General features: G+C 44.1%; 1 protein-coding gene and 1 long non-coding RNA gene across 3 annotated transcripts in view; both read right to left on the bottom strand.

The window, feature by feature from the left end:
• Positions 1 to 22877, bottom strand: part of FLVCR1 (FLVCR choline and heme transporter 1) — a 136053-nt gene extending 113176 nt beyond the window's left edge. Inside the window, exon 1 of one of the 2 annotated variants that reach the window (XR_014963198.1) lies at positions 21979 to 22781. Coding sequence is in view for 1 of the 2 variants with exons in the window: in XM_085612883.1 (XP_085469009.1) it covers positions 21979 to 22644 (666 nt within the window). In the remaining variant the exon portion in view is untranslated. Of the gene's footprint in view, positions 1 to 21978 lie in introns of both variants that reach the window. The other variant, XM_085612883.1, reaches the window with a different exon arrangement.
• Positions 37 to 1029, bottom strand: LOC146821834 (uncharacterized). Its single transcript, XR_014963199.1, has 3 exons — positions 942 to 1029; positions 219 to 302; positions 37 to 130 (listed from the first exon to the last, which is right to left on the bottom strand). It is a non-coding gene; the product is annotated as an uncharacterized LOC146821834 (long non-coding RNA).
• Positions 22878 to 24372: the final 1495 nt, after the last annotated feature.

Raw genomic sequence — 24372 nt, 5'->3', positions numbered from 1 at the left:
GCAAAGAAAGGTCTTAGTCACAGAGGTAGCGCTTACCAAGGCAAGTAAACGTTGCAGCGTCTCCAGCAAAATGTGCGTCAACGATAGGTCTGGTCCGTGCCGTGACTAGGAAAGTCTGAGTTAAAGAAACCTAATGTGGTATGAGAAAAGGCTACATCAGAATAAAGTTCTGATCATTCATAGTATATGATAATAAAAGCGCAAAGGAGGCCACTGACCACTCAGTGGTATGACTGAGCAGATTCTATGAGGAGACTGTAATCTGCCTCCTTTGTGCTGAACCGTGGTAGGGATAACGAAATCTGGGAGGAAAGTGACGCAGTTTAGAAGTATGATGGGCAGGAATATCTACAAAAGTACAGAAATGGCTAAAAAAGCAAGTTAGATATACCGGCATGGCAAACCCTGGTGTGAAAAGTAACACGTTTATGTAAACACATAGGAACAGCAAGTTCGCAAATAGTAAAGAATATTTTAGTCCATTCTGGTTTTAAGGTAATATGGCGTCAACTTGCCATTCTACATGGTTTCTTTCAAATCTAACCGAGAGCAATTGTCAGGTGTCCCACTTCTATAACGATAGTAGAGTTGGGAGCCCCAGGTAGACAAGCACCTAGCGTGCTTGATGAATAAGGAAAACGTAATTGCTAAGACGATAAAAAGGTTCCCAAAAGTACAATAAGCTAAATAGACCCAAGTCAGCAATTTAGCAAGCATGTGAGGCAAAGTCTTCTATGTACCTTAAGGGCAGTGACAACCCGGTTAAGAAATTCATGAAATCTATGTCGATGGTAAAAGAAACGTTCCCAAAATAACTTCGCCCCTAGTCGGCAAACAAACGTGGGAGCGAGGCAAGGTATTAAAAGTACCTCGAGGGCAGCGGTAACCAGATTTAAGTAACCCATAGAGATTCTAGTGTAGGCAGCGGTCTAGGGTCTTACTTGGTTAAGAGGTGGTGTTCCGTGTTCGGGGAGCCAACAGCGCCGGTTCGTCCTCGTAGGTAGCGGGTGGGCGTATACTGTATTCGGAAGCCATTCTTATGTGCTAGTGCCGGTAGGGTACTTCCGGGTTGAGGGTCAGTTTCCAGTGAAGGAAGACTAGACCGTCACCCCCAGCACCCAGTCTTCCATGTTAAGTGGGTAGGGAATTCCGATGCGGTGGAATAACGTAATAACGTCATTGCATAGTAATAAGCCGGAATTGAGACATTGTAATTAATGCTCACTCCTGTCGGGTAGACGGGCCATGTAAGGGGTAAAGTTGCCACGTAAAAAAAAAAAAAAAAAACATTTGCGCCTACTGCAGGCATTTGTTAGCATGCAAACTAGTACTAAGAAGTAACAGTATATAGGTAGTTTAATGGACGATTAGAGGCGAGTGCCAAGACGGCAAAAGAGAGAGAATCATTGCTAATAAAAGTTAGCAGATCACAGAGCGGATATAGGAAGTTTAATGGACAATTAGGGGCGAGTGCCAAGTCGGCAAAAGAGAGAGATTATTTGCTAATAAATGTAAGCAAATCAGGAAGCGGATAGAGGGAGAACTGAGAGAAAGGGTGACATGTGTGACATCCTAAACGTTCTGGTTGACATAAGTATAGTTGGAAAAATGAAAAGGATATACCTAATTTAGGAAAAAAAATTCTTTAGGACATATTTATACTTCACAGCTTCTAGTGAACATTCTAGTTCCATATGCTACTTTAGCAGACTGGACACTTGAGGATATTGAGGTGACAATGTCGCAGATAGTGTTACGAAAGAACTGTGCTCAAAGGTAAACTTAAGTGTAGATGAACATTGAATTAGTGAAAGGCATAGCCTTATTCCAATTCCATATGGAGTCCACATTTACAAAATAAACAGCACTAATATTACTTGTTGTTTTGTACAGAGGGGGTAAGATAATAAGAGCAGGTAACTGGATGGGGTAAAGGCGATCTCATTAATAGCTGAATGAGAGAACATGAAAGAACACATATAAAGTCCACAATTGTATCTTATGAGTGGGAATACATATAGCAGTAACAACATTCTCAGATACTGCTTCCACCCCTTTTGTCCGGCTGCACCACATCAATGCCATGAAAGCAAAATTTGGATCTGTCTACACCATCCTTGCATTCGTGTGAGACTAGGGCATATGTAGTGTCCCCATTTATGACTGCTCTGCGGTGTTCTGTATGCGGGTTTTGAGTTGCCTCACTGTGCTGCCTACATATATTTTACTACATCCACATACCAGTATGTATATCACAAAGCTCGTGAGACAGTTGATGAAGTGACGTATCTTGTGATGTGTGCAAGTGTTGTATCTAAAGGTGGTGGTTTTATTGCACCCTAGATTACAAACGTTGCAGGAACTGCAAGTGTAGAATCCCAGAGGTTTGTGTAGCCAGCTCTGTTTTAGAGGTGTTTTTGATACTGTATAGCTGGGGCACAAACTGTCCCTGATGGTTCTACTTTTCCTGAAAGTCATGGAAGGTTTCTGAGAAATTATGTTGTTCACTCCTGGTGCCCCCTTAAGTAGTGGCCAGTGTTTACCTAGTATCTTGAACACCTCATGATTAAGTCTAGAGTGTGCCGTGATAAATTAGAGTCTCTCTTTGTACATCTTGCTGACCTTGCTACTGTACTTGAGTATGTCTTCTCTCTTGAGTTTCATAGCCCGGTTCCTAGCGGAGTGCAAAACGCTTGGTTCATATCCCCTCCTGTGCAGTCTGTCCATAGTGAGAGTGGTATGGGTTTCAAACTTGTCATCTTCGCTACAATTTCTACGAATGCGTACCATTTCCCCATAAGAAATAGCCTTCTTTGTAGATGTTGGGTGGGAGCTAGTGTAATGTAAGATGCTATTTACTGCAGTGTCTTTCCTATATAGGGTACTGTGTATTCTGTTGTCCAGGACGTATAGTTCAAGGTCAAGAAAGTGTATGGCTGATAACGACATCTCGATGGTGAAGGTGGCATTAAGTGTGTTCTGATTGAGAAAATTGAAGTACTCTGTCAGCTCAGGTCCAGTGCCAGTCTTAATGATGATAATATCATCAATATAGCGGCCCCAGAACTGGATATGTCCAGTCCATTCTGAGGCCGCTCGTGACCATGCATAGGTATGCTCCACCCACCCCATAAAGAGGTTCGCGTATGAAGGAGCGAATTTGGATCCCATCGCAGTGCCCTGCTCCTGTTTGTACCAGGTATGATTGAACAAAACAAAATTGTTGTCCAAGATGAGATCAATCATGGTCAGAAGCATGGTGTTATGATCAAACAGGGTCGCCTGTCTCTTGCCAATGAAGAAATCAGTGGCTATTCTTCCGAGGTCCTTCCTGATGCAGGTGTACAGAGATACCGCATCTAGCGTGGCGAACCACATTCCGTCCTTCCACTCAAGGTCTTCAAGTTTATTCAAAATGTCAGTGCTATCCAGGACATAAGATGGTAGATTGGTTACTAAGGGCTGTAGGAAGGTGTCGACAAAGTTGGACATGGCTTCAGTTATGGAGCCAATGCCTGAAATGATCGGACGTCCAGGAGGGAAGGGTTGCTTCTTATGTATCTTCTGTAGAAGATAGATGCATGGGTATCTGGGATTCTGGATTGAGAGAAAATTGTGCTCGGTGTCAGACAGGAGTCCTACCTCTGACATTTTGAATAAACTTGAAGACCTTGACTACTCACTGGATTAAGAAGTCACCTTGTAGCTGCACTTCACTAATAGAAGACTACACATTTGAGTTGTAACTAAAATAGTTTGTATTCATAGTATGTATATTACAGCCCTGAAGAAGCCCATGTCTGGGCGAAACGGGTTGGCTGTATTGAACTTTGAGCACATCACGAATAAAAACAACTAAGGAATACAAGCAACGACGTGGACTCATTTAATTTACACTTGATGGATATACTGTAGATCTTTCAACTACATTGCCTCTCATACCCCTGTCAATGGTTAGTTATACTGACGGATTTATGTGGTCTCAATTAGGATTCTGAGTTGTGTGAACACTGATTTGAAATTTCCTAATTGCACGAGATGACTACTAGTTGACTACGAGTGGATCACCAACTATAGTGTTTACTACGGCCCTCAGTAGTGATTGAGAGTGTAGAGATTTCACAACATTTTCAATCCAGACAAGTAAACTCCATACATGTTTTGCATAGCTGTGCTGGGATGAGAAGTGTGGTAAGAGAGCTGACAAACTTCACAATAATCATGAGGATAGGAATTGACGATAATAGAGGTTTGAAGGGCTGAGCCTCCTTTCACTCATGCTCTTTTAAATACGTTGTGACAAATTCTTTAGGAGGATTAAAAAATCTACATTGGCACATTTAGCAGAGGTAGGCTGAATTATGTGCATAAGATAAATAAGCAACAACTACGGCTTTGTTCTATATAATATTAAAAATGCTTCAGTTCTGACATGGTGAGACTGTGCAGCGAAGGGTGATACTGCTGTTAAGATTTTTTTCCCCACCCTGAGGTTGAGGGCAAAAATAGAGAGCTTAAGACACCTGTGCTGCAACTTAAATTGGTGTAGCATGTGACATATGTTGTTTGTAGTCCATTCTGGACTATATGCGAGGTGTCTGTCTTCACTTTCTGTGTCTTGCTTTCAGTGTGTTGCACTCTCCACACCCACCAGTTACTGCAAGGTCTTGATGTCACTTCCTGTTTAACACTTAAGGTAAGCCCATCTACCGTTGCACTTCCACGTCATTATTAGCACACTCTGTATCATGGCCACAGTTTTGAATCCGGTGGGCCCACTTAGCCTTTCATCCTTATTAGGTCGATAAAAAGCCTGGCTTTAAGTCATGGTAACTCTTCAGAGCAAAAGCACGTTATCAAACAATTAAAAATCACCATTTGTCTTCACTGGACAAAACACAATTTGAAAGCTTTATTAAAGCTACTTTGTTTCTGCATTTTTAACTCCGAGGAAAGCCGAAACAATAAGCAAATACCCAATTCTAAAAGTAATTCTTTTTCATAGTTTTTGGCATGATGTCCTTGCATGCGTGCATTGTCAATTTAAATAAATGTGGAAAAATACTAGCTGTGGCGTCGTCTTTTGCTTGTGGCAAAAATAAATGTGGATAAATACAGATAAAATGCCCAAAAAATAAATATGGATAAATACAGACGGAAATGGCAAAAAACATAAATACCATAAAACCAGGAGCCCTAATTATAAACCACCCACACATTCTACAAAATAAAATATGTTTAGGTTAATTATATTCTAAAAAAAATAATTCTGTGGGTGCTCAGAGACATATAGAAGGTAATTAGACTTGACAGCGAGCAGAGGGCAAGAAGCTCCCCTGTGCATGCTAGCCGCTGCCTAATAGTGTGGTTGAAGATACTAAACACCGAGAATATATTTTACTTGCAGAGGCACCAACACTGTGCGCAGGAGGGCTACCAATACTGTGCCCAGAAGAGTTATCAGTGCTCTCCCTGAGGGAGCTACTGTACACAGAAGAGTTTGCACACTGAGCACACTGTGTGCGAGAGCTATCAATAATATGCATGGGAGCGCTAACACTGCAGTGCAGAATTACCAGTGCTCTGCATAACACAACCACAGCTGTGGCACAAGGGACACCAACCAACAAAAGGCATCTATAAGCTACTAATGCTGTGCACAGGAGAGTTAGCACACTGAGCACAGTGTGTGTGTGAGAGCGATCAATAATATGCATGGGATGGCTAACACTGCAGTGCAGTTACAAGTCCTCTGCATAATACAACCACAGCTGTGGCACATGGGACAACCACCAACAAAAGTCTTCTATAACCTACTAATGCTGTGCACAGGAGAGTTAGCACACTGAGCACAGTCTGTGCGAGAGCGATCAATAATATGCATGGGAGGGCTACCACTGCAGTGCATTTACAAGTGCTCTGCATAACACAACCACAGCTGTGGCACATGGGACAACCACCTACAAAATGCATCTATAAGCTACTTAAGCTGTGCACCGAAGAGTTAGCACACTGAGCACAGTGTGTGCGAGAGAGATCAATAATATGCATGGGAGGGTTAACACTGCAGTGCAGAATTACCAATGCTCTGCATAACACAACCACAGCTGTGGCACAAGGGACACCAACCAACAAAAGGCATCTATAAGCTACTTAAGCTGTGCACAGGAGAGTTAGCACACTGAGCACAGTGTGTGCGCGAGAGAGATCCATAATATGCATGGGAGGGTTAACACTGCAGTGCAGAGTTACAAGTGCTCTGCATAATACAACCAAAATTGAGGCACATGGACAGCCACCAACAAAAGGCATCTATAAGCTACTAATGCTGTGCACAGAAGAGTTAGCACACTGAGCACAGTGTGTGCGAGAGCTATCAATAATATGCATGGGAGGGCTAATACTGCAGTGCAGAGTTATAAGTGCTCTGCATAACACAACCACAGCTGTGGCACATGAGACAACCACCAAAAAAAGGCATCTATAAACTACTAAGGCTTAGCACTGGAGAGTTAGCACACTGAGCACAGTGTGTGCGAGAGCGATCAATAATATGCATGGGAGGGCTACCACTGCAGTGTAGTTACAAGTGCTCTGCATAACACAACCACAGCTGTGGCACATGGGACAACCACCTACACAATGCATCTATAAGCTACTTAAGCTGTGCACAGAAGAGTTAGCACACTGAGCACAGTGTGTGCGAGAGAGATCAATAATATGCATGGGAGGGTTAACACTGCAGTGCAGAGTTACAAGTGCTCGGCATTATACAACCACAGTTGTGGCACATGGACAGCCACCAACAAAGGGCATCAATAAGCTACTAATGCTGTGCACAGGAGAGTTAGCACACTGAGCACAGTGCGTGCAAGAGCGAACAATAATATGCATGGGAGGGCTAACACTGCAGTGCAGAATTACCAATGCTCTGCATAACACAACCACAGCTGTGGCACAAGGGACACCAACCAACAAAAGGCATCTATAAGCTACTTAAGCTATGCACAGGAGAGTTAGCACACTGAGCACAGTGTGTGCGAGAGAGATCCATAATATGCATGGGAGGGTTAACACTGCAGTGCAGAGTTACAAGTGCTCTGCATAACAACCACAGCTGTGGCACATGAGACAACTACCTACAAAAGGCATATTTAACCTACTAATGCTGGGCACAGGAGAGTTAGCACACTGAGCACAGCGTGTGCGAGAGCGATCACTAATATGCATGGGAGGGTTAACACGGCAGTGTAGAGTTACCAGTGCTCTGCATAATACAACCACAATTGTTGCACGTGGGACTGTCACCAACAAAAGGCAGCTATAAGCCACTAATGCTGTGCACAGGAGAGTTACCAAACGGTGCAGATGTCAGACACCAATACCGTGCAACAGAAATAATGTACATGAGAGAGATACCAGTTCTGTTCATAGTAGCTGGATCAATGTTGTGCACAGAAAAGCTAAAATCTGGTAACACTGTCCCTGGTAGAGTTCCCAAGCGACATCCTGTCCCTCATTTTTTCATTCTGACTCAGTGCTAAACTGTGTTGGCAATGGCGGTACACTCCGAAAATTGGTGCTCTTTTTATTAAGATTTACTGCCGCCCCATGACCAGGCCAGGCCATGGCATTACTTACAGTTGTTGAGCTGCAGCACTTTAGCACGTTCCCCTAACGTAACAGAACATGACATTAATAGCTGATTAATTGTTGTGGGTTAAAGCCTTTTTACCTGCACCCCAATGGGAAGACTGCTTATTGGCTTTTGATTTGTAAACCAGTGTATTGTATCATGACTGGACCCCCGATTACGCCTGACTGCATGCATAGTGCATTGTGCATGAGTACTTCTTGAAAACACAAAAGGTAGGATACCCTTTATTTGGTGTCACACTCTGCATGTATGGCTTGCCCAAAGCTGTTCACATTAGACAAGTGATAGGTCGTCTCCTTATACCTTCATCATATCCTGCTGAAGAAGCCAGAACCCAACAACATGTTCTGACTGGGCAGGCCTTGCCTGGTTTCCAGTACACACCTGAGACTGACAGTTCTGCTGGTAGCTGGTTGCCATGGGCCTGTGGCACTAATGAAATGCACTTTTGACCGATGGTCTCCTTTCAAAGGTTAGGAGTCCGTTTCGACTCCGGTGGCCAGGTGGCTGGGGCTCACCTGCAAAGTACGAGATGTAAGCTGACCCCTTCGCTTATCTGGGGTTTCCCATTTGAAATAGCTGTACATGCATGCATGAAGAAAGGCTGGAATAAGAGACAGACACGGTGACTGCTTTCCCTGGAGTAGTGAGGAATATACTCCAGAACCTTCTGTTGCTAGAAACCAAGGAAGACAGAAAGTCTATCTCACCTGTAGAGCATGTGCCTAGCAAACAGCACGTTACTGTGAGGAGTACCGCCGGTATTTGTCAATGCACTTGTGTACTTTAAGGGATGAGGTGCACAGGTGAGAGATTGTGTGCTTTTGCATTTGTGTCTCCACCTGTGCTCTACCTAGAAGAAATATATGTTACAACAACGGACTCAAACACCACTCATGCACAAACCATGCATTCTCATTCGCCACAATTTTATTTACAATTATATGGCAAGAACAAATATACATATATAACACAGTGACAGCAGCTACTCTGTAGTTATGGATAGGGTGACAGAAATAGTGATTTTGGGGTATTTTTGTCCATAAATAACTTTGCATCCGTTTGATGAATGTCTGCGAAACTTTGCAGACATGCTGCTCCCGTCATTGTCAGAGTACTGTAAGTTTTGCAGCGTTTGGTCAAGAGGGTACAAAGAGAAAAGAGGGGTCCAAAAACAGGCATAAAATCCAATGCATTTTACAAAGACTTATGTAATTCGCACTGCGCAAAAAACGTCAGTTGGATTTTTACAAAAGTTGGAGGGTTATATATGATGGTGCGCAGATGATTTAGTGGGGCACAGCAAAGAAGTAGGGTAAGTATTTTTTATGTTTTAAATGTTTTGAACTTAGTGATACTAAGTAATACTACTGAGGTATACAGCGATGACAAGTCATTAGCTGATTGGCTAATGACTGCCTTTACAAAAGTTAAAGGCAGCCATGTTGTTTTCAGCTCGAGTTTCCCTGTGTTCTGTGTTACGCCTTGTACATAAGTCTTAGGTTTGGTATTTTTCTCATACCTATAGGTAGGGAAACATATTTATAAGTATATAAAAAAAATGTATACAGAGTACCTCAGTATCGAAAAACAAAGTTAAAAAAATTAAACATTTTGAAAAATTGGAAATACACGATAAGACACTATATTTTATAAATAAAGTAAGCTAAAGTGTATTTTCAAAATATGCTTTGTCTCTAGGAATACCTTCCTGCAGTCTCCTCTTTGGTACAATCATCTCATTACCATAAATAATAGACCTCTTTATTGGAAATCCTGGAGACTTAGGGGAATCTTTTCCTCAATTCAGGACACCTTTAAATGCCCGCACTCATTTTGGCACAAATTTTCAATTCTTATGGGAATAATTCTAGATGTTTTTTATACTTTTCCTTCAATTGAGCTTGAGCACACAAAGGATCAACTTCTCAGAATATTAGCTGTTCTTCCTAAAGCATCCATGATCTATAAATATCTTCTTACCCAAATGCTGACCGTCCTAAATCTAAGATAGAGACTGCATGGGAGACAGATTTGGGCTGTGTTTGGAGCATCGATTTCTGGGACAAGTTAAGTGGTAGGTCTTTGAAGATCTCTTGATCTGCCTCCACCACTCAATTCATACTTTTTCTTTATCATAGATTATATTTTACTCCCTTGTCCATAGCTAATTTTACACACAGTAATAACAAAGCTTGTTGGTCCTGTGATATTCCTTTGGCTGATTTGCTGCACCTCCTAGATTCCTGTCCTGCTGTGTCTTCCTTTTGGAAGAATATTTGGTCGCATATCTCAGCTACTTTCAACTTGCATACTCCTCTATCAAATTCTATTCTTTCTAGTAACCAAAGTCGTTGGGATTATCTTTACATGAAAAATGTTTTTTTGATTTGATGTTGGCTTTGGCCTTCCAGCAAATTTCACTAAACTGGAAATGTTCAACTAAACTTTCAGTGAAGTCCTGGTGGAACAATGTTTGTCACTATCACAGATTGGATATCGCGTGACTCCTCTGTCAAACCATTTGTAAATAGGGATTTATTTTGGTAACCATTAATTAACTATTTGACTAAGGTTACAACTCGTGTATACTACGTAATCATTCTGAAAATGTTCAGCCTCCTTAAAATACTATTGTCTCCGTTTTCCCCTCTACGTTATTGCATTTTAGATGCTCTAAGTATTTGTTTATTCCTTAAGTAGGTTTATTATTGTTACACGATCTTCAATTGTAGATTTGCATTCTATTCCCCCTTTCCCCCCCTTCCTCCCTCCCTATGTTATTGTCAAAATGAAAATAGCTTTCTACTCTGTTTTATTGCCTGTTTTTCCCTTTCTAATATATCAGCTATTTTGTATATTTAAGGCTTATTTTTATGTAGTTGTTATTTACTCAATAAAGCTTCTTAAACCCAAAGAAACCATTTAAATATGCTGAAAAAAGTGTACGGAGTAGCACGTTAATGACTGCGCTACTAAAAAAAAATACATGTCCCCATACAGTGCTAAAAAAATATAGAGAAATGTATAAAGAAAATGGTGATCGTCGAATTTTTTTGTGGTACCACAGTAGTATCGCAATTGTTTGTATATTTTAAACCAAATATATAGAAACTTATTAATATTTTGCACTACCTATTACCACTTTACTAAAGTGTTAATGGGTGGGGCTAAAATACCAAACCTAATACTTACCTACATGGGCGCAGAACACAACCAAAGCGTACCTAAAACATGATGCCTGCCTTTACCTGCAGAAAGAACAAATGGTGGTTGCTGAACAGTATCAAACACTCACCCACAGTACAGAGATCTGGGCCTCAATTCATCTATTTTTTGCTCACCACGCCCTTCCAGTTTGGACCCAGACATATGCAAATCAGCCTTGACCCTGCTCCCCATGAAAACAGTCCAGCTGAACTGCCAACCCACGTCCTCCCTGGACCAGAAACAAGCATCCTGGGACTGGTTTAGGGTATCACGCCTCATCAGCCAGGATAGCTTGACTCTGATGGCACGGTGCGCAATTCCACTGTACGCAACTCCACTTTACGCTATTCCACTATATGCTATTCCACTATGCCCCACTTGAGGGTACACTACTGAAGTGTGTGCTATTCCAGTGTCTGCTAGTCCACTCTCCGGCACTTCATTTTACTGAAATACAGTATACACCACTGGGCAGTGACACAATCTACTGTTTGCCATTTCACTTTACAGGGCTACATTCTGTGCCACACCATTAAACCACACTTCATTTTACGTCACTCGATTCTACACTTTTATAATTAACCCTATTGAGTTGTACGACAATCTACTGTATGCTACTCCACTACATGGCACTCTGTACGTCTGAATACTTACCATCACAGAACTCAACTTTATAACATTGAACACTACTGAATTCTACAGTACTCCACTGTATCGCACTACAGTTTATGCTGTTCCACTATACGCTATTGCACTGTACAGTATTAACTGTACCCCACTGTAGTGTATGCTATTCCAATCTGCACCACTGTACGGCACTCCAATATATGCCACTCAATTTTTCGCAATTTAACTTTAAAACACTGCACTGTACCACACTCCACTTTGCATAAGCTTACTGTACACCACTCAACTGTACCCCACTCCACTGTTTGGTATTCCACTGTACCCCACGCCAGTGTACGCAATTCCAGTTTACCCCACTCTACTGTACCACAATACGCCACTCCACTGTACGCAAATTTAGTCCAATTTATGCCCCTACACTGTACAACACTCCTCTGTATAGCACTCCACTGTACACCAATGCAGTGTATGCAAATAAACTTTACAATATTTACAGGATATAAATCCACTTTACCACACTCTACTGCATGCTCTCCCACTGTATACCACTGCTGTATATGCCACTCCACTATATGCCAATCCCAGATCCTGTGAACCAGAACACATGCAACCCCAGAATGGTTTTGGCCTATTTGGGCATCTCAGTACGGTGCAGCTTGGTCGCCTACTTAGGCTTCGTCTGTAGGGTGCAACCAGTCTAGGTTGCTTGTGTTCCCTTTTGGGGAGTTGCTTGGCAGTTCAGGATGGACTATTCTCATGAGGAGCAGGGTCAGTACTGATTTGCAGGGCATCTAACTAGATTGGTATAATGACTGAAAAACGATGGACTGGAATGGGACTCCAAGAGATCACCAATGTCTAAGATTAATAGCATTTCATCCCTAACCTTGTTGTTTGTAGCAGGACTAACTAATGAAACTGTGCATGAAGTATGCACGGAAACTATACATAGGCTAACTTCTGAGAATGCCGATCAACTAACTAGTGAAAGTGGGTATGGATTAGGTACTGGCATGAGGCATAACAAAGCTACTGACTCGATTATCAATGCTGTTTGTGCGAGAGCTTAAACCACTGCATAGTGGGATACCAATGAGGGGCTTAAGAGAGCTTCTACCATTACATGTACAACGCTGTGCACAAGAGAGTTAGCCACACTATCCACTGGAAAGCTATGAATGTTGTGCATTAGTAGGCTATCAACACAAATCCATGGGAAATGTTCAAACACCGTGCAGTGGAAATGTCAATGCTGTGCAAGAGAGCTAGCAAAACTGTGCACCAGGAGCTACCAATTCTGCACTTTCGACGCTTAGCAGCCCTGCTCATGAACACGCTTGCTATCAACACTTTGCCTGGAAGAAACACAATACTTGTGCATGTGAGAACTAAACCGCAGAGGTAAAACAGTGCGCTGGACAGTTACTAACAGTGTATTACAGAAAACACATTTCTAATCACCTTACTTCTCTGCATTAGCTTCCCATCCACAAATTAACTGTCTTTAAATCCTTCGATATATTCCACAGAGAAAGGCTTGCTCTTTGGCCAACTTTTTTTAGCTCGCGTTTTCTACACTGTGCTCACAGATCCAGCCATGCCAGCCTGCTGGTTCCTCCGAGCTTCTGGCGCATGGGGAAAGGAGGCCATTCTTTCTTGTTCTTGCAGGCAAATAGATTGCATTTGCTGCAGTCTTCTCTTAGTTAATTCTGACTATTAAATGCTCCTTAAATCCCTTAAAACGTAGCTTCTTAGCATGCTATTTGATACCCTGCGCTTGAAATCTGCTCAGCTATCCTTATGGCCCCAGGATACCTTGTTGAGGTCACCACGCCCTTCATATGTACAACTACTACTAAAACAACACTGCTCGTGAGGAAGCCAGCTACCACTGCTGGGATGGGAGAGATACTAACTCTCCTTGGGACAAGCTAGAAACTGACACTATGCGTGGGCTAGCTGCTGCTACATGTCAAGGGTCCGAACTGTCACTGGTCTCAGGCCAAGCACAGACTGGGCCTAAGATAGGTACTGACAATGGTCACTGGCTGGGTCTGATTCTGGGCATCAGATAAGTAAATTACTATTTATCAGAGAAGTAATGGCCAGGTCCCTGTGACTAAGACAGGTACAGACCGTGGGCCGACTGTTAGTAAAGATACAGTAAAACACACAGCTCCTGGCACAGCACAGCCCATAGGATAGATAGCATGGGCAATGCCAGTTCAAATAGCTGTTAAATGTTTTGATATATTACAAAGGAAGATCACAACACTTGTTAAGTATCCCGGAGAGATACACATCTGAAATATACCACAGGGATTAACAGGCTCGCACCAGTGACAATCCCACTGGACATTAGGAAAACGTCATGTCATGTTAGGGTTAACCCTTGACCTGATGTGTGATGTATTGTATTATTCTGTAAGCATTATTTCAAATTACAAAATATAAAGAGCTAACAGTGCTATCCATTTATCACACCACTGTGGTATAGCTAGAATGCCACTGGCCCCAACTTAAAAGCAACTAAAATGACCCCGTCCCCTAGTTTGGTAGTAAAAATACAGCTATAACTTGGGTACAATGGACCTCTCAGAACCAATGCCCTGGCACCACTGCATATGCCAAACAACTGATTGCACTGCCCTGGCCACATGCAGCTTTTTAAAGGTACCTTTATTTCAAACAGACAGATGCCAAAGATGATTCTGATCTGATAATCCCAAAGCCGGTAGCCCAACCATGCCTGGCGCCGCTCTGAGAAGCTCATGGAATCTCCTGTGTTGCTGAAGCAATAATCTTTGTCATTAAGCCTAATTATGTTTACCATATTATAGCGCGATCCTCCCAAATATAGCATGTCTTAAGGAAAAAAGACTGAACATATGTTGGATATGGTGTCCCTCAAACGGTGGCATGTCATAAGACTGCCTTTGGTAAGGAGTAAGCACCCTCCTTCCCTGCAATCAATCAATCAATCAATCAATCAAGGCATTTGTATAGCGCGCTACTCACCCGGAGGGTCTCAAGGCGCTTGGGAAGGGGGGGTCCGCTACTGCTCGAACAGCCAGGTCTTGAGCTGCTTCCTGAAGGCGAGGTGGTCTTGGGTCAGGCGGAGGTGGGCGGGGAGGGAGTTCCATGTCTTGGCGGCCAGGTAGGAGAAGGATCTTCCTCTCGTTGTGGTTCTTCGTATGCGGGGGACGGCGGCGAGGGCGTGGCTGGTCAATCGAAGCTGGCGGGTGGGAGTGTAGAAGTTCAGGCGGTCGTTGAGGTATCTTGGGCCTTGGTTGTGGAGAGCTTTGTGTGCGTGGGTGAGGAGTCGGAACGTGATCCTCTTGTTGACCGGGAGCCAGTGACTCTTGCCAGTACACTCCACCGACACAACCACCCTCGTGTTTGACTGCAAGAAACATTACAGTGCGCGCAGTGGCACAGGCCGGATAGCGCATATAGTGCCTTGACATTGGCTGTGTGGCCTTTACTATTATTCACAATGGCAAAGGAGGAAAATAAGGCCCAGAGAGATAAAGCTAATTGGACAGTACCTCACTGCTGGGTCAGGATGAGCAGGTATGCCACAGGCCACAATTTAAACACGGGATCATGGAATACCCCTCCCACCAGCCCCCTCTCCCGGAGAATGGTGCATTTAATGCAACACCAACAACTGCGTGTTTAAAATGAATACAGTTTCCAGATATTAATAAACTGCGCTTCACAGCATTCAAAAACATCGATTTTCCAAGGCTTATAATAGCATTTGCAATAAAATAGTCTTTAAGCATCTCCAGTACACTACCACTACAAAATAGTATTGTTAATACCACAGCTAAAGGACAGTGAGGCCCCTAGGAACTAGAGTAGGGTGACCAGACGTCCCCGTTTTCCCAGGACGGTCCCCGTTTTGGAGAAGTGTCCCCGTGTCCCGACACTTTTCTCCAAGTGATTCAAATGTCCCTGTTTTCAAACAGTGTCCAGGTTAAACACAGAAATGTCCCTGTTTTTCAATGTTCCGGTTGAGCATGCGCGTGCATGCTCTCTTTTCACTGTTTACGGCATGTGTCATCACTGAGGTGAGCGCTGTAGCAAGAAGGGAAATCCTTTGAAGAGAGACATTTTACACGCAGTGCCACCTACGTCATCGTGCCAGCCAAAGTTTCTACTTTGGATAAAACAATATCGTCCTGTAGCTTGTATTCATAGCCATACAAACTTTTCAGTAGCCCTTATGCATACCGTGCAAGGATTAATGCATTGCTCATTGCATGTTTTATTCATAACTAGGGCTCCCAGTTTTATGGTATTTATTTTTTTGCCATTTCCGTCTGTATTTATCCATATTTATTTTTTGGGCTTTTTTTCTGTATTTATCCATATTTATTTTTGCCACAAGCAAAAGGCGACGCTACAGCTAGTATTTTTCCACATTTATTTACACCATACTGCCCCACTGAGAGAAACTCGCACTGCCTTCAGCACAACTCAATTGTGCTGCGACTAAATTCAAATTATGCACTAGACAACAGTAAAATGCTGTCTGAAAAAAAATGAATAACACCCTGGAAAAAGCAAACACTCATAGGGAATGCAAGAATAAGCAAAGCATGTGAACTGCAATCAGAAAAAAACATGGTTACCTTAACGGTTTTAAACTCATTATTCAGAAATCAGTAAGTGATTTTGCCTGAAAAGTTCAAGACATGGCTACAGGACCAGGAAGGGACCCCTTTCAATGTCCATTGCTTATATCCTTTCAAAATGTATGCAGTTTGGTTTAAAAAAGACCACATCCCCAAACACAGAGCCGCATTTTATAAGCTAAAATAATTAAAAAGTTGAAAACGATCATATTAAAGGTTTCCACTCTACCCATCAACCAGGTATTGCAGTCCCTTTAGGAATGGCGCACTTACCCACCCTGGGAAAACATTGTTGTTCAAAGAAAGAAGATAAAAAGAAAGTAGCGCTTTCACTGGCAAACTCTGTAAAGTGGCGCTAATGTGTGTGGGTGTAAATAACAGTCTGACCTGTCTGCTGTCCACTCTGTTTTGCTTTATTTAGGTATTTAACTATTTTTTCTCTCCATTCCGAGGTTTTTCTTTTCAATAGAAAACGGTCAGAAAATGAGGACTTTTACAGCCAAAGTGTTCAGCCTTTTTTGGATCCATTTCACAGGGGAACAAATAAAGAAAAGGAGAGGCAAGAGAGAGTACCTTAAGAGCTGCCTCTTGAAATCAGCAGTAAGCAGGAGCGAGACAGAGACAGAAAGAGCTGGAGGAATAAAGAGAGGAGGGCAGCCGCCAGAGGCAGATCAGGAGTAGTGGACACGGTCCTTGCCATGAAGGAAAAGAGACAGCGTTTATTTTTTCTCCGTCCTCTGCCCTTCCCAGAACGGCTGAGCCTTCCTGCAGCATAACAAAAGGCAGAGGGCGGGTGGCCTCTGACTCCAGGCAGGTCAAGTGCAGGGCCATTAGGGAGCGCTTTCGCGTGCTAATGGCCCTGCGATAACAGAAGGGAGAGGGGAAATTCCTTCGTCCCCCCCACCCTTGTCCCCCGTGTCCCACTCACTCCAAAATCTGGGGGGATATATCCCCCGCGTCCCCCACACTTCCTACGCCCATGCCCAGAAGGAAAGGAGAAGAGCCTATGCAAAGGGGGCGGGAGGGGCAGGACTGGACATTTGAAACGCAAATGCACTTTGTTTTCTTACCTTTCAGAAGCATGGCGCGCAATGGCAGAGAGAGGGTGATGCAAGAGTTGTGCACTGGCCTGGCAGGTTGCTGGCAGTGCGTACCTCCCCCCCCCACGTTTGTGGCAGCCCGGGCTGAAACAGCTTACACACAGCCGCCCTGAGCACTTCACAGGTCTTTAAAAGACCATTTGCTTGTTAATGGGGCTTTGTTGGTTGTTGGTTGTTCACCCCTTCTAGAGCCCCTGCATCGCCACTCCGACTATTGCTGGAAGAATTAGCACGTTACACAATACTGCCCTGTCAGCTGAAACCCAGAGGCATCGGGTTTTTGCTTGCAGGAATCGGGAGGCAGGAGACTAGCGCGGAACATTTACTCGTATTTTACCGTTTATAAATATAAATACAGACAAAGGAAATATCGATTTCCGTCTGTATTTATTTGTATAAATCCGTAAATACGGAAAACCGGGAGCCCTATTCATAACCAATTGATGCATGCTCTGTGTTCTCCATATCAAAGCTATGAATTGACCTTTTGACTGACCTTTCAGATCACGGCAAACTGTTTAGCTGGAAAGGACTTAAAGGAGCAGTATTAACACGTGTGGAAGAGGCGAGCAGCGCTGCTCGAGCTTTTTGCTCAGGTCTTCACACTATTGCACTATGAGATGATACCAATGGCTAGAGTGCACTATACATAAGGTAACATCACATCCCAGCAGTGACCACGCAAATGTGGGAGGACTGTGTGGTCGGCCAGCCTTTGCCACCCTTAAGACCCTAAGGCAGTAATACCTGGAGAGAAGTGTTTTTTTTTACATTGGTCCATGGCTGCCATTTGGCAATTTAGCATTCCGCAGTTTACCTCCCATGCTTTTCTGTCATGAGCAACTAAGCAACATTGGTGAGTTGTACTTTACGTGGTGCTGACGCGCAGCTATAGAAACGAGCATTGATAAAGCTAGTAAATCTGGCATTTGCTAGCCTGTGATGTTTTATTGATTTTTGGCAAATATATGCTATAGTCCTTAAAAGTGTAAATGTAATAAAAAGTACTAATGATGCTGTGTAAAGGAGAGGGGTGCCAATAAAAGACCGTGGATTTGCTGTCTGTAATGCTTCATCTCGGTATGTGGAGGGAGCTGTCATTGTAGTCCTTTTTCTATGTCTATGATTGCTGTCAAATAGTCCTACTTTTATGTCGATGGTTACTGCAAACCGTAGTCCTACTTCTATGTCTATGACCTGTCCCCGTTTTTAGGTCTCGCCTGATCCAGCGCATGTGCTGGTCTGGCGAGACTTATTGAGAGGGCTCCAAAAAGTACTACCAGGCCAGCCTGGAGCTACAGTGCATGTGCGCGGGCGCCGCGCTTTACCGCGATTACTTTCACTTTAGCGGCCGGACGGCCGCTTAGATGTTTGATCGTGATCGCGATCACTTTTACTTTCGCGGCCACACAGCCGCTTGGCATAGCCAATAGGTCTCGCTTTTGGGACCTTATAAGTATTTAGTTATGCAACAGTTGCATGGCTAAACACTTATGAGGTCCCAAAGGCGAGTCCTATTGGCTATGCCAATGCTTGTTTGTTTTGAGAATCTGGTCACCCTAAACTAGAGTATCTCAGGTGTCTAAGGGACAGTCTTAAAAGTTCTTTGCAACCTGAAGGTCGCAGAAAAACCATAACGAGGCGTAGTAGGGGCGTCATCCTAGTTAAGGATGAGATGAAGTTGAATGAAAAAGTGGTTCCCTGCGGAACCAGCAGACAATGGTTCTGAAACCCACCCTCTCATCCAGCCACCAAATAGTGTGATGATGTGATCCTGGGGAAATGTTCATACCAGCGAGGGGATCTGACGCACAGTTAAAGCGAGGTGGAATAATTTGACCACGAGCACTGACACAGTGCATTCACACTAAGAAGCCGAGATCAGAGCCCAGGTCAGATGGAATCGAAGTCGTCAAGTTCTCCGCTTGAGGCCTAATGCTGTGCGCGGAAAGTTTAAGGGCAGCTGCAGGTCTCGGTTTCTGCAGTGAAAAGCACATGCTGTTCCGGAAACATTGAGGACACTGCGATATCGGGTGGCCGCACTGTGCCCAGCTAGAGCAGCCCACGTGCGCCCTCTGCTGGGCATGAAGCAGCGTCTAAGGCTCTCCTAGGTGCTTGGCGACACCCAGTGACGGGTGGGCTTACACTCCAGCTCAGTGAGCTAGGACAGTGTGACCCTCAGTGACCGGGCGGTGGGTTTACACTGCAGGTCAGTAAGCAGCGTGTACGGCTCTAATAGAACTGACTGAGCGACGTGGGCGGTGGGTGTACACGCACGCGCGCGCGCGCCCCGTGGAGGGGTTTACATCCGTCACCGCAGCAGCTGCGACTGAGGAGACAAAGCAGAACGGAAACTGTCAGTGCCCGCTGCTAGCACGTGGGCGGGGCCAGCTGACTCAGCCAACGCGTATAGGCACATGGAAAATTACCGGCAAGCAGGGCGTGCTTATAAATCACAATTTCTCACAGTCGGCTTACAAATAGAAGACACGAACCATACACATGCAAGGGCACAAGAACGGCTGAAATATTGCAAGTGCCCTTCATTTTTAGTAAATCTAGGTGAATATCCCTATCAGATTGAGGCAGTGCGCGTCACTCGAGGTAGCTTGATTACGCCGCTGTATTCATTGCGTAGAGAACGGAGGATGCGGCGCGTTCCTCACTTATGGGGTTACATATGGGAAGCTGTGGGACCGAAAAATATATTATCAAGTTTGATGTTTCTCCACAATACACCATGCAGGACTCACGAGCCTGCCATCTAAACAATGTACGTGCAACCTGCCACATAAATCTTGTACAAAAACCACCCCTAGACAGGGCAATTTCAATGTCCATAATTAGCACTCTAGGCATGTTACATTGTTTATGCCCCACACCTTTTCCGCACCCTTTTCATTTAGTTAACGATTGGCCCCGCCCCCAACAGGCATCACTATAATGTGACTTATTCCTTAAAACAAGAGGTGAAATACAGAGATACTAGCCAACCATTAATTTGAGCCCCTGGGTACATCTTGCCATGCTGAGAGGAGCATGGTATAAACGAAAAGCGGGGGAAGGCTCTTCAGTGGTCATACTTCCTAAATACTTACAGAAATAATGAAGTAATTTGAATTGCTATTAATTAGAAATCACTGAGGACTGTCAAATCGTTGCAAGTTGTTGAGGGGATATCACCCTCTAAGAGGGACGCCACACCTCCAACATAGAAGTACCTCAATAGTCGAGTTAATTCACATAACTATGCTATACAATGCATTCATTCAGCCATTCATGCATTATGTACTATCTTTAAAAAAAATGCCATACTGATAATATAATACTTGAAAAGAAATAACGAATGTTAAGTTGTTCAGAAATTTTTTTCTTTCACAATGCACACTAAAAATAATATTAAGAATATTTTCCTTCTATAGATGCAATGCTGTCTGAAGAAAGATACTGCATTTTGGATGCATGACTTTGGAACACTGTAGCCAACAAGAACAGTTAAAATCATTTTCACCTCCACACCGACTTTCACAGATTCAGAAGTCTTATCTCTTTGGTCACACTGCATGATTTCTTACTTGATGGTCTCACCTTCGTCAGAGCCAAGAGTTGGTTTAATCTGTTGCGTGGTATAAAAATGGCACTATTCACTTACTTACAGCTTGAATTAGACAACAAAGATGCGATGGATAAAAATGCTTGCGCCAACACTTCTTACCTTCTCAGAATTTCTCTAAGTATTATTGTTTTCCATATATTTGAGCTTGTCTGAGCCTTTTCAGAATGTACTAACCATATTCTAGTGACCATGTCACGAAGACTTGGGCCAGTGTGAACTGCTAAGCCACAGAAACCTTTACAGAGGAATACAAACTATGTATTTGGCCTCCGAGGAGTGAACCTTATTGCAAGAAGTTGCGGTGGTGGGAGCGGGGGAAAGGTTAAACTCGAGTCATGCCACAACTAGCTCTGAACATTCAGTCCTCCCAATATGACAGACTCACTAAGACCAGGGTCACTGGAATAATGAGATTGTCTGGCTGTGGCAATTTTCGCATAATTATAGATATGAAGCATTTGCCACATAGTCCATCTGCAGATTCTAACAAAAAAACGTGTTTCTAGCTCAAACGGTTCAAAAGTCACTAGAAATGCAGCAAAACGCATTGCAGCACAGTGGATGGCCCTTTGCAAAGGTTGACTAGTTACATTTTTGTTGCTTGTTGTTATAGTTGGGTGTTAAACTGATACTAATGAGGTGCAACTAATGCCCAGACAATGTTAGCAAGTTTGCAAATTACAAAATGTGCTGCATATGCCGCCTAATTTGGCTTTTCTTGCCACATAATTTACTCAACCTTGCCACATAATTTGTCCCTCCCATGCCGCATAATTCCAGTGGCCATGACCACGACAGACAAAATGTGATACACAGAAATTATTGTGGCAATAAATCTTAAATCTGTGGGGATTTCTCTGGGTGTCTTTCTATAACAGGTTTGTCTATGCCACTTTAAGGGAAGAGACTATTATACGAAACTCGAACTTGACCACATTATATTCACTCAATTTTACCTGTTTAAAAAAAAAAGAAAATATGAGATGTGTTGTTCTTAAAAAAACATGAAACAAAAAATCCAGGCCAACACAAGCAAATACTGACCAGCAATCATTGAATCATCACAAAAAAATCATGAGCATATAGTGGAATGATGGCATTATCTAAAAGCACAGGAGAAGTTACCTGATTCCCCAGCACGGCAGCGGCACAGGCCCGCGACACTTCCTTGGGCCCAAACCACACGGAGGCCACCCTGGAAGGCAGCCCCAGGATGAAGACCTGGGCGATGGAGCAGATGACCTGGGCAAACATGGTGACTGCAAAGAGGTCCTGCCTTACGCTGGCACACTTGACCCATGCCCCCAGGCAGTTGAGGCCAGCCCCGAGGAGGGCAGTCACCCTCAGGCCCCGCTTGTCCAGCAGCCAGGTGGCTGGGAAGATGAGGGGCACGTAGGCCAGCATGTACACCATGGAGAGCCAGTCGATCTTGTCGCTGGTCACCTGGTAGAAGTGCGTGAAGATGTTGGTGATGATGCTGTACTGGATCCACTGGAAGGCGTTGACCATGGAGTAGAGGCTGAAGACGGCGAGGATGACAAACCTGCGGAGGTACAGCCGGGTCTCCAGGGGCTTCCTCTGCCCCTCAGGGTCGCAGGGCAGCATGGCCTGGGTCTCCTCCGCTGCAGCGGCGGCTGATGCATCCGGCGCCTCCAGCAGCAGCACGGCCCCGTTGCAAGCGGAGAGAGGCTGCGTGGGTCCGTTTTCCTTGGCCGGCCCATGGTGCTGCTCTGGGGTGAGCTCTCCGGGATGGGGGTGTGGATGGTGGTTCACCAGCTCGGGGTCTACCATGGTCCGCCTCCCCACAGGATGCTGCTAATTCTGCTGCTGCTGCGCACACCTATGGCATGGGTGGCGGCTAGGCACTGGCAGTGCCACCGGATGCTGCGCCCAGGGCTCTCTCTAGGCAGGGGGATGAGGAAATTCAAGCTCTGCAAAGGTGCGCGTACAATAGGAGAGATAAGGCAAGAAATGCGAGGAAACGATGCTATGTCTTCCTGGTCTGAGGATCAGCCACGCTCTCTACCGGCACAGAAGGCATGTAAGCCGGACTGTCAAGAACATCCACGCCCTGACCAATCAGAGTCGGGAGATGCTATCCTTGCAGCGTCAACTGAGGGATGAAATCAACCAATAGACGGTTACCACTTTTCCTACGCGTATGGGCGGAGTCAAACGAGAAAAGAATGACTTGGGGAGGTAAGAAAGCCCGCCCCCTTGTCCATGACACAAGGATGTCTAGTTTAGCACAGCCTGCCCCTACGAGTTAGGTGCTCCCGCCCAATCTCGAAGCAATGCGTTCATTGGTTTAAAGTGGCGTGACTCAAAAGGTGGGGTCACCCTGCTATGTTTGGGGCCGTTTTAGTCAAGAGACTCGTGTGACTCACTCGTGATGGCTCGCCATGCATCTCGTTTTCTCAAGGACGGGTTTGGAGTAGAGATGGCGGTGGATTTTGTTGTAGAAGCTGCTGCGAGCTATTGTGGGGATACTGTCGTTACTTCTTGTTTTACGTTTTTTCGTGTGCATTGTTTAACACATACGTGCAGGGGCGTAGGAGACACTAAAATTCTGGGGGGGGGGGGGCAGGGACAACCTTGTGCACTTTCCAGTGACCCTATACAAATCACCGCCCGTTAAACAAATACAATTGCATACTTTCGAAGTGAAATATTGAGAAAAGCAGGCATGTAGTCACAGTTTGCATGTATGCGTTGTTGTTATTTACATTCATATAGTAATGAGACCAAATGTTTAAAAAAAAACATATATATGAATCAAAAATTAGCTAGCATTCGCGCCAAGAATTTTCAATTCTATTAAGGACACGGAGGCGAGGATTATGCTTCTCTTTCTATTTATTGCTACCCACAGCAGCCAATGAAAACTTTTGTTACATGAAAAAACAACACTTTTCTCATGATGCATATGTCACATCACTTCCTGCAGGGCCCCATAAGAGCCAGCCATACCGGAACTAGTCCTCTTTGCTCCGAACAGAAGTCCAATAAGTATTAAAGTTCAAAAGTATTAAAGTTCAACAACAACAGCTTCCAACGTGGAAGAACACCAGACCAGCTGGGAAACACGCCACTCCGTACGACGGATCAATCCATCTTCTTGTCAGATCCTGAAAGAATAGAAATAAACAGCCCGTAATTTCTGTCAAAACAGAGTATATACAGCACGGGTGGGCAAAAAATTACATTACAGTAATTTAACCGGGTGGGATAATCCTCGCCTCCGTGTCCTTAATAGAATTGAAAATTCTTGGCGCGAATGCTAGCTAATTTTTGATTCTATTACAGGACCGGAGGCTTCGTATTATGCTAGTTTAACGCTGATTAAAAACAACAGAGGATATATCTCCCACCGGTTTATAGTAAAATTGTTTAAACGTGGATTCAGACGACCAGTCTGCAGAACGCATTATATCTTGTACCGTAGAACCCAACATGAAAGTCTTGGAGGCCATGGCGCCTCGAACAGAATGTGCACCAAACACTTGGGTATCTACCCCT

The sequence above is a fragment of the Triturus cristatus genome, chromosome 6 (assembly GCF_964204655.1).
Source record: "Triturus cristatus chromosome 6, aTriCri1.1, whole genome shotgun sequence".
In the NCBI taxonomy this organism is placed as follows: Eukaryota; Metazoa; Chordata; class Amphibia; order Caudata; family Salamandridae; genus Triturus; species Triturus cristatus.
The sequence above is the reverse complement of the archived record's forward strand: the minus strand, read 5'-3'. Positions and strand labels throughout refer to the sequence as shown.